Source organism: Chaetodon trifascialis, chromosome 2, assembly GCF_039877785.1.
Source record: "Chaetodon trifascialis isolate fChaTrf1 chromosome 2, fChaTrf1.hap1, whole genome shotgun sequence".
Classification (NCBI taxonomy): domain Eukaryota; kingdom Metazoa; phylum Chordata; class Actinopteri; order Chaetodontiformes; family Chaetodontidae; genus Chaetodon; species Chaetodon trifascialis.
Genome location: NC_092057.1, coordinates 18780676 through 18798744, shown reverse-complemented (window position 1 = coordinate 18798744; position 18069 = coordinate 18780676). Strand labels below are relative to the sequence as shown.

The window sequence follows — 18069 nt, the reverse complement described above, 5'->3', positions numbered from 1 at the left end:
CTGACCACATGCACTGCAGATCATAACGAACCCTGCTCCTTGTCCAAATAGATTCATGAGAATATGCGTATGCCATCAGTTTTATGATAGATTACCAGGAGGTGAAGGAGGCAACAGCATATCCCTCCCTCCACTTTGCTGGCCCCAGAAATCTAGAGAGCACGTAGCTCCAGTGATTGCCCCATGCTACGCTGTCACGCTGCCAGACACTTACAGTGCCGGCTGACATAATGTGACATGAGGCCATATCATGAAAAAAAAAGTGTTTCCCCTTTTTTCTGCCCCTTTAGCGCTCGCCCAACTGGCATAAATTGGATCCAGAGTACTGATTTGGTTTACACTTCAGTGCTGCAAGTTGTAATGAGTATAGTAAAAGGAAAGAGGGAAGGAAGGAGGGAGCAACAGATGGATGGACAGTGAGTAGTGGCGGAGAGTGACGGGGTGGTGGAAGAAGGATTGGAGCTTTCAGGCTGCCTGAATATGAACAAACTTCATTGTTGTGAGCAGAACTTTGCTCCATGCCTTTACTCTCCTTTATACTCTGTTTGAATGAGGTTGCCTGGGGAACACCACGACAAGGAAAAATGCAGGGAAGGAGGCGGGAGAATGGATACTGGTGGAGAGTGAAGGGGTGGAGAGGTTGACAGAAAAAAGAAGACATGAGTGAAGTTCATTAGGGGGGTGGGAGGAAGAAGAAGAAGAAGACGAGGAGGAGGAGGAGGACCAGGATTTTAAGTGAAATCCCCAAATCAGCAAAGAAAATCCCAAACTGGTTGCTCACTAGCTGGGCAGCAAGGCCACAAAGCTGCAGCCGGAGGTACTAAATAGAGAGAGTAACAAAAATAGGCAAAGTAAATGAAACAGAGGAGTCTATATGAGCTGCACCTGATTACCATGTAAATGATCGAAGGGGGAGCTGTGGAAAGGAGGCTTTGTTTTCTCATAACCCCCCTTGATGCCATCATGATACTTCCCTTTGATAGCCTTTCGTTCCCCATTAGTGTACCCCTGAGACACAGCTCCGGGCCCCGCTGAGAGCACCCCGAGATCCCCATTTAGGGCCAGGCAGTCCCCTACCGTGAGGACAAATGTTCCCTTTGTGCGTGCGTTACAAGCAGGGGAAGTGGGAGCAGTTCTGTAGCACTGAGCGAAAATGTGCTCTGGGTGTTCTGAGTAGATGTAGTTACTACGGCGCTTTGTTTCCTGCCTTTCAGAGCGCTGAGGAGTACGTAACTGAGAGGTGGACCTTTGCCCCTTCTATCAAAGTGCTGTACAGCCCTTTAAGCTAATCGTTCTCATTTGGGATGCTTCTTAGTAAAGCTGCTTTAGACAGAATACAGTACTGTACAGTTCTGTGTGCCTGAGCCAGAGCTTTACAGGGCCCATAGCTGAAAGCGAAACCCTGTAAATATAAGTAAATATTTATATAAAAACTGGTCATTTTGCTGTTAGGAAACCTCTGCCTCCTCCTCCCTTTCCTTGTGATTTCCCTCTGTCCCTTTGTGTTATGTTAGTTTCTCCTTCTGTCTGTCCTTGTGTGTGAGTGTGTGTGTGTGATTGAGTCTGGACTGGGCGGTTCCTCCTCAATCACGGTTCACCTACACCTGCTGCTTGTACCAATCAGCCTCCACAGCTGCAGCCAATCCACAATCATCAGTCACAGGATAAAAATCCGGATCTCCTCACCAGCCTGTTGTACTCACTAGCCTGGGACCATGTCTGAGCCACATAGCTCTCTTTGTGCTTTGTTCTTGCTATATTTTTTCTGTCTTCTGCCTGTTTCTGAGTTGCTAAGTCTGTTTTCCTTATGTCTCACCTGCCAAGTCTGTCCAGCTCAAGTCATGGAAACCTCCTAACTCACCTCACCTGCCTGCCCGTCAGTATCTGTGTCCTGCATTTGGAGTCCAGGCATCCCCTCAGCCCGTAACATTTACAACAATGACCACAGTAACCCTGACTACCAAAGCCAATGTGAATGTGCCTAAAAACCAATAAAAAATATCTGATTTGTTCATTATTCCTGTACAGTTAGCCTAAATCACAATTCAAGATATATCCAAAGTAAATTCATATTTCACATGTTTTTCTGATGGTATATTGAGGCATTCTCAGAAAAAAGAGATCAATTATGTTTATCTAGATGAATATTTAAAATATAGATGTACATGTTGTGTCAAAGAAGAGAGCAAGATTTAAACTGAAGGACGAAGAGGAAAAAGACACATTTCTTCAAAGCAAATCCAAAAACATTATTTTACTCAAGTAAAGCGAAATACATCATGGTTGGTTGAAGCCCAGATGTCTTTACATGCTACAAAGCCGAAAGCCATTCCCACCCTGTGAGCCAAGAACTCAGCGGGGTCTGAAACCCTCTGGTTCAATCCTTCCAACAAGATAATCATTTTTACATGAAGAGATTTCAGGGTCCGTCCTTATTTAAGCCTCATCCATCTGAATGAAGGCAGTCCGGCGGCGCAGCGAGGGGCCAGCGGGGAGGAGGGCTGGCAGACGAGAGCAGGGTCACCTGACGAAAAAAGTTGAACCTGGCTGCCACAGCGTCATCTGACAAGGCTGCGTTGGCCAATCAAATACGTGCACAATCCCAGCTGATTCCTCTGCAACGTGAATGTCCACTGTTTACCTCACAAGGGTTGTTAAGACAAAATAGTTGCCCCTGTGATAAGGGTTGTAAAACCATGTCTCTGAGCATTATAAACCAGTGTTTTGGTGCCTGATAAACCTTTGCATGCATTAATCTGCTGCTCTAACTGGACTTCACTGTCTCACCAGGAAGCAACACACCTCCACCAATGTGTGGTGCCCTGCATGAACGTTAGTCGAGCTACACACCCGTACACCATCCCAAATGTTCCCACAGTGAACACTGACAATGGACATAAATGACGAGGTGTGGAATCCAATATGGATGCAGTTCCAAGAGGAACAGTACCTGTCTGGGATGAGACCATTCAGGCCACATTCAGAGCTGCTATACTCAAGGAGCTGATATACAGTCTGATACAATGTGAAAAACTGCACCCGTGACCACACTGAAAAGGCGTTGAAGGTCCATTTTTCAACTTTCAAGTTCCAACGCAACTGAAATCTGATCACGAGTTGTCAAAGCAAGGTGTGAACAGCAACCTATAGCAACTAGATCTGGATACGACATACTCAGTGTGAGCGTGGCCACAGAGGGAGGGCGGTATCAGAGGTAGCAGGGCAGCTAGATAAGGAGGTGTAAATGTCGGCCCGGGATGAGGGCTTTCTCCCTCCACCAGACTGATTGAGAAACAAACTGTGGCAAATAAAGCATGTAATTAGATTATGGAGGCCAGTGTCCTGCCCTGCTCTCGCACCAGAGCCGTGAGTTTGGATCCCGTCCAGCAAGGACGGAGAGAGAAAGGAAGGGAGAAAGAGGAGTCCCCTGCTTCTTCTCTCCTTGTACCTCATCAGAGAGTAAAAGGTGGTTTGTCTTCGGCAGACAACAGCCAGTGAAGAGGCTGTTCGGAGTTCTTGACCTGATTTGGGATTTTACTTTTTGGGTGGCGTGCAATCAGTTCTGATGAGCTGGGTCGTCCTCTGTTACTGTAACTGATGAGATTCAGATGAGTCAGCGGGGACTCCAGTTGGTTATCGCCCAGAGCGTAGAGAGAGAGAGAGAGAGAGAGAGAGAGGAAATCCCCCTGCCAAGGTTTTCATGTCATTAAAAGCGGTTTTTGGCACTGAAAAGTAAATTGCATGCAAAGGTTTCATATTGATAATGACCATTTGATACCATGCTGTTCTATTTTTGACCTTGCTTATTTCTTCTTTCACTCTCTCTCTTTGTCGCACAATTAACTGGTGTAATCCAGCATTGATCTGACTGTAAAGCACGGTGGAGTCGGCGGGCGCTGGACAGGGTGTGTGAAGCAAGACTCATATCCAAAAAATCCAAGGAGGGGTCCGCCACAGATTCTGATCACTTCCAGCCTTGGACAAGACACACACACACACACACACACACACACACACACACACACACACACACACACACACACACACACACACACACACATACACACACACACACACACACACACACACACACACTGAACCTCGTTACCCTTATGAGCCTCATCATCGTCGCTGCAATTCTCCCTCTCCTCATCATCATTAGTTACTTTCACATCCTGTGTATCCTGACAGGCCCGGGCGGCCATCACAGGTCATCAGCGGTTAATCTCCTCCACATTTCGTTGCTGTGCAGACGTCTCTGTCACGACCCGTGGGAGTGGCGACTCACACCATCCGTGACCTACCAGCACAATGTGTGTTTTGTCTGGGCCACACCATCGGAGGTATTCTCCATGCATTCCAACCCTCCGTGTGGTCGAGAGGGGGAGAGCCCTGCTGCACTAGACAAATTAATATCCACTCCATTTTCCCCTCATTCCCCCACTCTTCGTTCAACTGAGGCACAACAAGGCACCTGCCTCACAGCTGTCAGCCCACCACCCCCCTGGTATCACACACACACACACACACTCATGTTTTCTCTTTTCCACATTTATTTCTGAATTAACTGTGTTCATTTCTTAATTCATCCTCAAATTCTTCCTAACTTCCTCAGCATCTTCTTTCCATTTTTCCCCTCCATACTGTTGTCTCCCTTTACTACAACAACAGCAATTCTTACTACTCTTACTACTACTACTACTATTACTGATAATAATAATAATAATAATAATAATAATAATAATAATAATAATAATAATAATAATAATAATAAGGATAATGATGTGGTAATGTTCAAACATGCATATTAAAGTTGAATCTGGTGCAGGTACTGTTTGTGGGGTAGAAAACTGTTTGATGCTCAGATGAAATTACCACATCTGTTTGCAATCACTTATTAGGTGATATCATGGCGGCTCAAATACCCGGCCGAGCAAGAGGTGCGTTTGTTCTGCAACCCTCTGAGGAGGCTCAAAGGGTAATGCATGCATCCTGTGCGTGGGTGCCTGCGTGGGACCCTGTGCTACTCATGATTCTGACACGGGCGATGCAGGACGTCCATCAAGTTGCTCCGCTTTGCAATTGCTTGATTTCAACCTCTCTGGGCTGAACAGTCTCCAGGCTGTTATATGTATGGGAGGGAATTGTCTCTGTGATTAGATTATCTGTAAAGCTACACGGCCTGAGTCATTGCATAGTCTTCTTCAGGATGTGTTTACATGAGTGCAAAGGCACAGTTTAATCAATATGATTAGCCTGAAACCAGGATGTGGCTACAGGTAAGGATTTCACAGAACGAGGATAGGGTATCATCCAAAACACATTTTTTACTATTATTTTTTTACTTTTTTTTTACTATATATATATATATATATATATATATATATATATATATATATATATATATATATATATATATATATATATATATATATATATATATATATATATATATATATATATATATACATATATACATATATATTTATTTTTTATATTATTTTATATTTTTTTTTTTTTTTTTTTTTAACTATTTATCCAGTAATCGCTCAGTGAGGTGAGGAAAATTTCCTACACCCCAAAAGTGGACAGATTCCTGACAAGGGGGCCCAGAGAAACTCCAGATATTCAAGCTCGGCACCACCCACAGTGCTGCGTGAAGACAAAGCGTGAAACAGAGGGAGACGAAGGAAGTAGAGGAGAGCTAAAAGAGACTGAAAGAGAAAAGCAAAGAGGTGGAGGAGGGCCGGGGACCGGCAGTATCCTGACTGTGCTGTCAATCGAAGCTGTCCAGGGAATGTTTGGGACCTCAGAGGGCCCAACAACAGCTGCAGGAGCCTCTTACTCGCACTCACACGCACATATACCTTGGGCCTCCTGCAAACTTCATGGCTGAGAGGGAGCAAACATGCAATGCCAGATGACTCAATTCTTCCCACCTTGAGGCCAAAAGATAAAATTCAGAACTTTTCCCAACAGGGTTTGTACAGGTATGTTTATTAAGCACAAGGTGCACACTTTGGGGCTTTAGATTTGTCAAATTAATGCCATGAACTCTGCAACTGTATTTCAATTATATGATATAATCCAACTAATAACAGCTATGGCAACCACTAACATATAACCAGAAACTCATCCACTAAACAAGTTCACAATCTAGTCCAGAATCTTTACGTGGTCACACTGCATTAAGCTTCAAACAAATCAGAGGTTGGCGAAAAACACTATCAAATCCTGCGCTGAATTACAAGATCCAGGTCCCGCTATCAGTCCTTCCCTCCCTTCACTGCATCATGCTGGGAAAGAGGGCGTTTGGAGAGACGAAAAATCATCAAATCAAACAAACTGCCTAGCCCCCGTGCTGTATGCCAGACCAACACCCCACTGTGCCGCAGTTAGACTGATTAATTGTGAAAGTGTGAGAGATTAAAGGAGGCACATCCCAGGGTTGCTGCTAATGGATTTAATATTCATGAACCCATAATAAGGAGGGGGAAGGCATGAGGGATCCAATTTATTCAGCAGGCTGTTTTTACGCTTGTGGAAAAATGTTGTGGCGAGTCGTGGAACTGTTGAAAAATCCCACATCTGTTTATACTTCTTTATTTTATCGTGTATGGATGTGCAGCCACAGAGACTGGAGACACATTAAAGAAAAAAATTTCAGTAAATGTTCAGCTGTACTCACCTGACGGTTCCTCTGTACTGCTGGACGGGGTTGTAGGAGGTACTACTGGAATCTCTACTCCCAGAGAAAACATGACATAGACACAAAGAAAGATCAGTTTCATTATCATGTGAATCCATTCATGCTTTATTTGTCTTTGTGTGCATGCATGCTGGTAGAGTGTGTAAAGGCGCATATTTGATAAGAAAGGATGAAGACAAGACAGGTCAAAGGAAAGAAAATCCATCAGCTCGGTGGTTATTTTTCATCAGACAAGCCTTTAGTGTGAATGCATAGCTGTAGGTGGCAAAAAACTAAATGCCTTCCTAACAGGGAGGACTGTGTCTTTTCTTCTTTACTCTCATGAAGATATATCTGACAGATTAGATGAGTAGTAAAGTGTGCTGATGGCTCAGGGGTTTAAAACACTAACCATGACACTGCAACATCTCTAACTCATGTTGATTTCTCTGACTTCTCTCGCTTTCTTCTGTCTGCTCTCATAATAAAGGCAGAAAATGCTTTAAAAAACTTAATTTATCATCATCATTTGTACAACCCCGACTCCAAAAGAGTTGGGACGCTGTGTAAAATTTAAATAAGACAGAATGCAACACTTTACAGCCAACAGTTTTACAAAGTGTTCCTGAGTCCATGTAGTCAAATCCTTCACACAATCATGTGTTCACAAAGTGGTGAACCTCTCTCCATCCTCACTTGTGAATGGCTGAGCCTTTCCAGGATGCCCCTTTCATACAAAACATAATAAAAAAGGTGTTTCATTCCACAACTTTCTTTGCTCCTGTCCCAGTTTGTTCAAACATGCATCAAATTCAGAATAAGCACATATTTACAAAAATCAATGAAGCTGATGAGCTAAAACAGGAAATAATATATTATTATTATTATTATTATTATTATTATCTTTGTTCTATTTTCATTTGAGCAGATGTCAAAAAGGATAAGCAAACGATCACCTTCTGTTGTATTTTTTACATTTTTCCCAACTTTTTTGGAATCAGGGTTGGATGATCTGGAAGTCAAACAGTGAAAAATGGCTGATAAACTTTGTTCCAGCATTCTACAAACCAATCAGATGCTGGATATTATTTGAAAAACTGATAGGGGCACGCTGGTGGTCTGGATGTATGGCACTGACAATGAACTGCAACATTTCTGATTTGGGTTTTGGTCGGGGTCCTTCATCCCAAATCATCCCCTGTCTCTTTCTGTGGGCCCGAATTTTGTTTCATAACTCAAATGTTTAGACAGAACCTGCTGCCTCTTTATCACCACCAGCTGGATCCTCTTCATTAAGTGTCTTAATGAAGTCCACTTTCCAATTTTGTTGTCTATTGTTACCTTGATTCACAATAAATATTGTTAATCTTCAATGAATCTGTTATCACTGAGTCGTTATTTCTCAGGTTCATTCTCCTCGCTTGTCACCTGCTGCTGTGGAAAAACTACAACAGAGCAGCATAATTACCCAAAGACTTGATTCTCTCAGCCCTCTTTCACACTCTCTTGTATTTGCTGGTGGGCAGGAAGTTGAAGGAAGGATTGCAACAGAAGATATAAAACACACATGATGCCTTTTTTAATTTCGGCAGGAGGTAGAGAAGGGTTCCATCAAAAAGTCTGTACAGAGCAGTGACGGGGAATACGAAGACAAAAAAAACGTCAGAGATGTATTAAAGACACATGCAAAGAAAGAGGTAAGAGGTGCATGGTGGTCTGAGCTGTGCAGAGGTGAAGGTGTGTGTCTGCGGAGAAGGAAACAGTCTTTATTTGAAAGTAAAATCCGAGCCTGAGCAAACCTGCCTCCTACTTTCCTTCTTTCATGTTAACAACATTTATGTCTAAAGCATAAATCAGAATCTGTGGAAAGATGCATCACGCCTGTTGTTGACTTCTGGACTTAATGAGGCCTTCTCCCATGACAGACTGGTCTATATAATGAGAAGAAAAACAACTGCTGACAAAACAATGGGGCCTGAAGCCCAGAGGTCCCCTCGCCGATGCTGTTGTTGATCAGAAATCTTCCATCAGCATTCAGCTGCCACGCGTGCCAGTTTAAATAATGAGCCTGTTTCTCATAATCGACTGGCGTAGATTTATGGCTGAGTGCGCTGGAAGGTGTACACAAAGTCAAAGATATAACATGACTCTATTAAAATGAAAGTTGGCAGGCGCTATCGCCGAATCTAACAGGGGGCTGTTAAAATCTCAATGAGATTACGTAGCGATGATCAGCGAGGGACTTAATTTTCCACCTCACGGGGATCGCTGCAGGTTCGACACCTCAGCTCTTACTTGACATTCCCAGGATTCAGAGATATCTAATAAGTTGATTTAATTTATTCCTTTACATGACCTCAGCCATGCACATCCAGATTTACTCCTCATAAGCCTTTAATTCTTGGTATCTAATTATAATGGCAACAGTGCTAATTAAAATGTGTTTTCACAGCGAGTCAAAAGAGCCAAAAAATATCCACAAACTGTCATCCGCTATGCAGCTTTAAGCCGTCCAACTCAGGCCTTCCCTTAGGTGATACTAGACTTTTTGACTATGATACAAGGCCATATTTCACCTTATAAATGGTCACTGTATGCTGAGAACAAGATTGATTTTGTAATTCAGCCCAAAGCTTTCTCTTTATCGAAGATACTTGGGGGCTCGGAGATGCTGGTGTTAACAGCTCTCGGTCTTTACTCAGATTTATGGAGACCAAGAAGCCGTGAAGGCTGCGCTGCCGTAACCTTGAGGTTCAGTTTAATGGTGTGTTTACTTAAGCTTGTAGATTTACTGGTCAGAAAAGCAACAGCCACTAAGCGCTTGTCTGAAGAAAAGGATGAGAGGATTTAGGCAGTGTGGGAGTGTCTGCTTCTTAGTGTGTTATGTTGAATGTGCACAAGACTGTGTGTCGCTCCCTTTCAGATGTGTGCAATAGGCCTGAGGCCAGGCCATGCTGCTGCTGCAGTGAGGCAGATGTGGTAAAGACGGGTTCCACGTACTTATGCAGGGGGCAATGGGCGAGCGGCTCTGCTGGTAGCCTTTAGCGCAGCGGTTGCACGTGATACCAGTCACGCCGTCTTTACAGGGACATTGTCCTGTGGTTTGGTTACAGGTTTTGCCAGCGGCACCCACGGGATGGCAATCACATGCTGTGAGGAAACAGGAAGAAAGAGAGGCACAGTGAGTGGTCACACGCACACACACGCATGTGGGGAGATACAAACATATACGATCTATAGAGGGTGCAGGTGTGGACACAGCAGCACTGACAGCAGTGGTGGCAACAATAATGGAGAGGTGAGACAGGTGGAGGCGTGCACAGAGAGACAGAGCCAGAGCATCACCAAAAAAGAACAACATGTCCTGCAAGCCTGGAGACATTTCTTCACATTTTGGAGTTCTTGGCTAATTCGCTAATTAGCATACATTTCATCTCTCATAATTAAGAACTGCTCAGATACGTCAGAATAATCTTGAATCACAAATTTGTCTGTGTCTGTGTCTGTGTGTGTGTGTGTGTGTGTGTGTGTGTGTGTGTGTGTGTGTGTGTGTGTGTGTGTGTGTGTGTGTGTGTGTGTGTGTGTGTATGTGTGTGTGCTCTGCATGTGGCTGTTTGGCCTTGGTGTGTGTGTGTGTGTGTGTGTGTGTGTGTGTGTGTGTGTGTGTGTGTGTGTGTGTGTGTGTGAGCGCTCTGTGGGGCCGTGGCTGTATGTGTGAGGTAAAGAGAAAGGGTTGTGCATGTTTACCAAATGATAAAATAATGGAGGATAATCCTAATTGCCTGTTTCTGATTTTTGTCGGCTTTGAACGCCAGCCCAAAATGTCTGTCACACTTCCTCCCAAACTGGGGGGTCTATCGAACACATATGCCTCAGGAATGTAATCATTTTCCAATTGCTCTCCCCAACGCAAGCCCTTAATTTATTTCACAGCCAAGCCCCTGTCAGGTTTGAGATCGGTGTTGAATAATAGTTGTCTGAGAGTTGTTCCTTTTCATCTATTTCGGGACACGAGCAGCGGTGACTCTGGTGCGAAGAGGTGATGGAATTAATAGTCCTCCCCGTCGTCCGTACAGTAAATCCTGACAGTCTAATCCAGACCAGAGCGAGTCTTGATAATCCATCAACAATTTCCACGTCTTTACTCAAAAAAACCTACAAAGACAAAAACACTGCTTGTCTCCAAACTCTCACCACGACATCCCTCACCATGAAAGTGCTGTATTTTCTGTTTATTTCCAATGGAAAACCAGCGACGCAGACGTTCAGCCTCAGGGTCGGGCCGGTTTTTGCTCATTCGCCGCCCCTCCTCAGAGATTTTTTTGCTGCGTTGTGTCACTTGTAACTCTGAAGGCCTTCAAAGGCCAGGCTGAATTATGTACGTTGAGGTTTGTGGGGGTATTTAGTGGTTTGCCCTTGTTTTGTTTTTAACCACACAGATGGTTCAGGCCGCAGTGCAAAATTACAGCTTCAAAGCAAACTGTTCATTTCAGCACATTGCACTGGAATTAGAGTTTAATGTGTGCAAATGTCAAAACAAATTTTAATTAACACTGAAGCTTATCAAAGAACAAAAACCTCACAGGTTTCTACTATATATCAATTTAATAAATTAAACAATCTGACTGCAAGAACAGGCGGACTGTTTCTAAAGTGTCAGTTATAGCTGAGCATCCTCTTTGTCTTTACTTTGACTGAGAGATGGCTTGAAGTCCATAATTTTCGGTTTTCGGTGGGCCACCTTCTTTCTTCACACACACACACACACACACACACACACACACACACACACACACACACACACACACACACACACACACACACACACACACACACACACTCCGTCTTGCGTTTATCTCTATTGACTGTTTCCTGTGATTCTGCTTCTGTTGCTGCTCTTATCTGTCCTCTGTGTGTGTGTGTGTGTGTGTGTGAGTGGCTTCTTATCAGACACAGAGAGGCCCCCCTCAAAAGTGCATGTATCTATTGGTACCTTTATCAGACCAATCTGTCACCGCTTTCATTGCAAGTTGTGTCTAAGTCAGTGAGGAGGAACAGCACGCATGCACACACACACGCACACACACTCACATAGGAAGCCCAGTAAACAGCGTGGAGGCCGCTGCAGCACGTCTTCAGGCCTGTAAATTTCGTATGTCAGAGGAGTTTGAGAAGCAGGAGGGCAAAGTGCGGCTCTGGTTGGAGCTTCAGAGAGCTCCGCTTATATTTTTTAAGAGCGTCTGCCGGGTAACCACGGCTCACAGCTTCAAGCCTGCCAGTAAATCAAGGTGCACAGCACATGGTCCGCAGGTGGGAAGCACTCAGCCTCCCTCTCCTCTGACTGACTGCCTGACCCGCTGTCCGGTTTGCGTGACAAATTGCCTGACTCCCTGCGCTGGATGACCCACCTGTTGGCTGAAGGACCGGCTTACTCTGGAAGTGTGAGGGAGGGTTTCTGGTTTAAGTATGTGTCCACTTAACGTTTAAGTGGCTGTGTGCTCTGCTTCATGGCTGCTACAGATGGCTCTGGGAGATATGGGGACGAGAGAGCAAGAGGCCCTTTTTTGTCTCAACACTTGGAGGAGGAAAAGCGAAGAAGTTTATGATAAGAAGTGTGGGTGTGTGAATCTCAGGGATTAGTCCTGTATAACTCTCCTGTTTCTAGATGAATTCCTCAAAGAAGCTGGGAGTAGCGCATAAAAGAATGAAAAATGTTCTTAGCTAACGGGGAGAGAGGAAGGCTTTTTCAAAGGCAGGCAGTCGGGCCCGGGTCTGATATTGCACAATGTGAGAATTTTGAACTCTGCCAATCGTTTACCATAAAGCCAGTGTTTGAAGTCTGAACTCCGCTCTCCTCATTTGGTTTGTGTGCTCTGTGCCAATAAGAATAATTTGTTGGCCCTGGAGTGAAGCCAAGCTACCCGAGTCTGTGTTCTATTATAATTAGGTTTCTGCTCTTCCGCAAGTATCTTTGGAGAGCAGAAAGAGATAGTGTTAAAGGGCTGTTGGACTACACAAAAACAGCCGTCTCAATGATGTTTTTATCTCACACAGGGTGTGTCTCGCTTGTTGTGTTGTTTAGCGTTTTACTGATCAGAATAATAGGCTGCAACAGTCATGCTTTTGGCTGCAGAGCGAGCCTAAGATGTTGGACGTGAGCTTTTTTTCGTCAGTGATGTTTGATGCACGATGCCACACATGTGCCCTTTGCTAAATTGAAAACACGCAAATGCGAGCACACCCCCTGGAAATCCAAAGCTAAAAGTGAAGTCATGAAAAGCAATATTTTTCGAATCCCAAGCAGAAAACATTTTATATGTGGTCAATAAAAAAATTAAAAAAAACCTTCTGTGTCAATGGAAGACATATGGTGAGGAGAGGGGAGCGGGTTTTTTAAGCATGTAGTTCTGATTGAAACAGACCATCCCTCAATCAAAGCCTAATTTCCCTCTGTATGCAAGATATGTTCCTCATCATCCCACTGACCAATGTAATCATATGATGTTCGGATTTGAATGAGAATGCCTGAATTCAATCCATTAGTCGCTGAACCAACACCAACCTGCTCAGGCTTGATTTTATTGAGCTTAGACAGTCCACTGAGGAGGACTAATCAGGAGCAGGGCCCAAGACTTGGCGGAGACCTCTCATGTCGTTATCATTGGCGTTCAACATACTGTAGGTTCCACATCAGGACGGGTTCTTAAGGAACTCAACGGACTTTTAAAATAAACTTAAGACAGGGTTTTAAAGCCAGTACCAGGGTGAAAAACAGGGATAACACACAGCAGATTAAACAGATTATTACCGGAGAATGACATTTGTCATCTCATTTATACGTCAGGAGTGTTCAAAGACCACCCTGAGCGCAGCATCTCTTTGTCTTTTCACAGCTCTCCATCGCCTTTACAGGTTGAACTTGTGCATTTCTCCTCAGAGTGTTTTACTCAGAGGTTTCAAACAGTTAAAGAGACAAACAAGAGCTGCTTGAATCATATTCCCTGTTTACACTCTGACTCAATGAGAGGTGAAGTTACACATTTCGGCGTGTAAGTGTAGCCACCGAGTGCAGCTCTCTCTGCAGTGCATGAGCTGCTGCTGCTGCTGTTCTCTTTTACTGGTAATGGCCTCCTATGGAAATGAGCTGCTTTCGGGGAGGATTGTATTACGCATATAAAAGCAAACTCCTGCGCTCCTCGACCTGAGCTCATTCTCTTCCAAAAGCCACACAGCAAAGGGCTCTGTCTCTCTCTCTCTCTCTCTCTCTCTCTCTCTCTCTCTCTCTCTCTCTCTCTCTCTCTCTCTCTCTCTCTCGGAGTTCAATAAATAACCAAACCTCTTAATTGCTGTCACTTCGGTGCAGCGCTCATGCTGCTTGAGGAGCGGACAGAAATTAGTTCCGCGGTTTGAGTTTCATTGAATTATCTTGAGTTATGATGTGGTAAACCTGAGACAATTTGGCATGGCGGGACTTTGACAGCACATGTAGGTGTTTGACGTACAGGGAAAAGGCTGTGTGTGGTAACTTTAAGTTTATTAACAGAGAGAGAGAGAGAGAGAGAGCATGCAATACAATGACACACGTCTTTAAAGTCTTCATCTGTGACTTTCCAAATATAGTTTACAAAAATGTTTTCATTGGCAAAAGAAACAGTTCATGCTTCGTATCATTTGTCAGCTCGGGGTAATTACCGCAGATCTTTATTGTAAGTCTTGTTTTGATGTAACTGAACACCTCGGTAGGACGTGGACAGTGTTTGCTTATAATTACACGAGGCTGGGAGAGGCGGGAGGCGCGTGAACGCTGGCAAATTTCATGGATTAAATTGAACAAAACCGTTTGGGTAAGCTGACAATTTTATAAATGATGATGAAATGTGTTTAGATTTAAGCGAGACGCAGCGGAGAATGTGAAGGCGTCAGAAATTTATGTGGGTGAGATGATTTAGTATTTCCTAGTTTGGAGACTCTGATGTAATGAGTGTGTGACACTCACGCTCCTGCTGTGAGCCTATGGGACTATCATTATCTTGTAACAGTAATGCTATTATAGCTCATATTTAATTGTTGTGAAATTCCACTTAGGGTCCATGGGATGAACAAAGCACCCTGATGCCGTGTTTCTGGGTTAAAACCCAGTGAAACTGATGGGACTGAGTAATGAGAATGACATCAATATGATCAGAATAAAAATTAGAGCCGCCACTAATGTCTATTGTCAATATTGATCAATCCGGCGATTGTGTTTTTAGGTAATTAATTTACATTTTGGTCTTTAAACTGTCAGAGGATAGTGAAAATGGCCATTCTAATTCTCTCTGATTGCTTATTTTGTCCAAAACACGAAGCGTTTCTTCGTGTAAATTGGAGAAAAAATTCATTATCAAAATTAGTGTCAGCAGACTGATCGACTGATCGACTTGTTTCAGCTTTAAAAGCAATAAAGGAGACTGAGGTTCTAACATTACTGAAGCTTTTTGAGCACTGAGAAGCACAAGCAGACTGATGACTCAGTTAATTCAAGTTTGGAAAAGACTAAATGATGCATGTGCACGTCACATTAGCGGCATGTTTCCCTCAGTTGAGGAACGATGAGAAGAGCAGCTTGCACAGAGGACAGATGAAGATGAAGGAGTTCTTGTCAGGCTCCAGATCAGTAGCACTAGTTATCAAAAAGCTTTACACACAGACATAAAATACCGAGCCAGCTCCGCATATCCAGATGCACTTTGTACTATACATGACTAGTTTACGCCAGATGCCAGAGGTCCATACCAGGTGCATTTTTCACAGCTTTTGACTGGCTGTTTTGACTTTCGCTTCATGACTCATGTATCCAAAGTTTCCTAACATCAAATTAGTCATCGTCGTCATATGAGAGCAGATTTCCACATCAGTGGAAACTGATTTTTCTTACTGCGGGCAGGCTGTTTTCTAGTTATGGTAAATGCATTTTATCGTTACATGAAGTGAGGTTTCCGCTCATGTTTTTTTACTTTCATTTGGTTCGATGACAAAACCCATCATGAATTTGTTCTCTTCTGGTGACCCAGATGTTGCCTGCTTGCATCCAAGGTCTCTCATTTCAGTGGCTAGCAAACCCGACAGTGTTAGCAATAAAAAAGTAATGAAAAGCAGCCTGCAATCATCAGAAAAACGCCGGGTTCATCATTTGTTTGCTGATTAAAAAAGCAAAGGCCTCCATCATCTAAAATGTGTACGGCATTAGAGGAAATCTGTAAATAATAGTTAATTACTAATTCAAATATGATTGAATTATTCACCAGACATGGATATAAAACTAGGAGAAAAACACAGCATTTAGCCACAGATCTCCCTAATTTGTTACAGCCCCTATGCATATGCTGTACATTAATGCTGTATTTTGTCAACTATATATTTTAGACTTAAAACTACAAATCCTTAACTCTGTGGTGAGACGCACAGCAGGACCTTGAGGCATCTAACTTTTTCTGTTAAGAGAAACAAACCCCTATGAAAGTGAGTTATGGGATGCTGAAAGAATCAAGTCTTGGACACATGAGACGGGATGTAAAAACAACAACAGAAAAAAAGAGGTTAGATCTCCACAATTAGCCATCCTGGCCGAGACAGCAGAGGATAGGGGTTAATGATACACAACGTCCCGTCGTGATGAATGTGTGTTTGCATTCCTGCTAGACAGGAGAATGGGCCCAAAGCCACGGAGAGGTGTTAATGTCAGTTTAGGAATATCGCTCATGAGCAGCAGGAGGTGCGAATAAATGGATGCATTTGTCAGAGAGCTATGAATTCATGCTCATGCGGAGAATGAAATGTGTTTGATATGGCAGCTGCATGACGCGAATTTAACGAGACTAAATGTGACGCGTTCTGTTTTCGTTACGGCGGCATGAAGCATGTCATCGTGGTACTTTCTGCAAAGGGAAAAAATTCTGTACTGACGGATCATCATTACACCGCTGAGGACAGATTGTTTTTTATTGACTGTATCAGTCAAAGCTGAATAAAACACATCTTCACAAATCACTGTCTTGTTTGAACAGTGATTCTTTTGCAGATGTTTTGCTCTTCAGACATGCCTTCTGTCAAACTGACTGATTGGCCAGTTTATTTATTTACTCCCTGCTGAAAGATATGAGAAAACTCGGGCTTAAACTGTCAGCAGGCAGCTAATATTTCCTCACAGGCTGCCTTTGGAGGTGAGCGCTCTGAAACCCTCAAACAGGTATGCGTGTATTTCTGCGTATGTGTGTGCAAGCTGCATCTACGCGCAGTGACTCTGAGGTGTCTCTGGGCTTGTTTGCACAGGGATTCAGCTCCTGCAGCTATGGAAGAGGTGAGAAAACATACCCTCTCTCTTTTCAATCATCCCCCACCTCTTCCTCCTCCTCCTCCTCCTCCTCCTCTCTTTCTTTGACCCTTATTAGCCATGGCGAGGGCTGATGGCAGGCGATTCATTCAGCACTTAGTAGTGAGCACACCTGTGTGGGGGCGTGCTCCTCTTGTCCTCCTCTTCTTCTTATACTCCCTCCCTCCCATCTTTCACTCTCTTGCCACCCCTCTGAACCTCAGTTTTGTCTCCTCATTTCCCTCTCTCTCCGTCCTGCAGCCCGTTTACCGATCATCCTGGGATCACTTCACACCTCAGCTCTGTTTGTTTTGCTTGTCCTGTCATCCCTTCACCCCCCCGGCCCCCTTCGAAAGAAGCCAAATAACTCAACTGTTGATGAGGGAACACCCAGCCCAACCCGCCCATACCACCACGACCTCCACAATCCCAACAGACCCCCAACTCATCTCCGCTGACAGAGGGAGATGAGGGCGAGACAGGCTCAGGAATGAAAAGACTGCTGGCTTCCCCCACTTCCTGTAATTCATCTAAAACTGTTCCTAAACAGACCTGAATAGTGTGTTCAGTATGTGAATGTAGGTTTTTCCCTCTACTATCTTAGCTTCAGCTGAAATTTTACTGAACTCCAACCATGCTGCTGCAAAAACAGCCTTTTTTTCTGTAAAGGCCAAATGGCTGATCATAGATAGATAGAGGCGAGGGTGATGGCCAGAAAAGAACAAGACCAACAGCAGAACGACAGCACTGTACCTTTGCAGGCTTTCCTGTGTGAGATGGGTTTGGACAGGTCTCTGTAGTAGCCCTCCTTACAGTAGTGGCAGTGGCGTCCAGCTGTGTTGTGGCGACAGTTGAGGCAAACTCCTCCGCTCTTCCTTCCTGACAGCTTGTACAGCTCCATGTTGAAACGACACCTTCGGGCGTGAAGGTTGCAGTTACAGGCTGTGGGTGGAAAAAAACAGGATGCAAAAAGGTTACGCGTGAACATGCGAACAAATTAGTTTGATAGTTGGTAAATGCTGAATCTGCA

General features: G+C 44.0%; 1 protein-coding gene across 1 annotated transcript in view; it reads right to left on the bottom strand.

Moving 5' to 3' along the window:
* The window catches only part of ntn1a (netrin 1a), a 58263-nt gene that overhangs the window by 7453 nt on the left and 32741 nt on the right, over positions 1 to 18069 (bottom strand). The window contains exons 3-5 of the mRNA XM_070991501.1: positions 17793 to 17981; positions 9689 to 9838; positions 6689 to 6742 (exon numbers count right to left, since the gene is read on the bottom strand). Coding sequence (XP_070847602.1) covers positions 6689 to 6742; positions 9689 to 9838; positions 17793 to 17981 — 393 coding nt within the window. The remainder of the gene's footprint in view (positions 1 to 6688; positions 6743 to 9688; positions 9839 to 17792; positions 17982 to 18069) is intronic.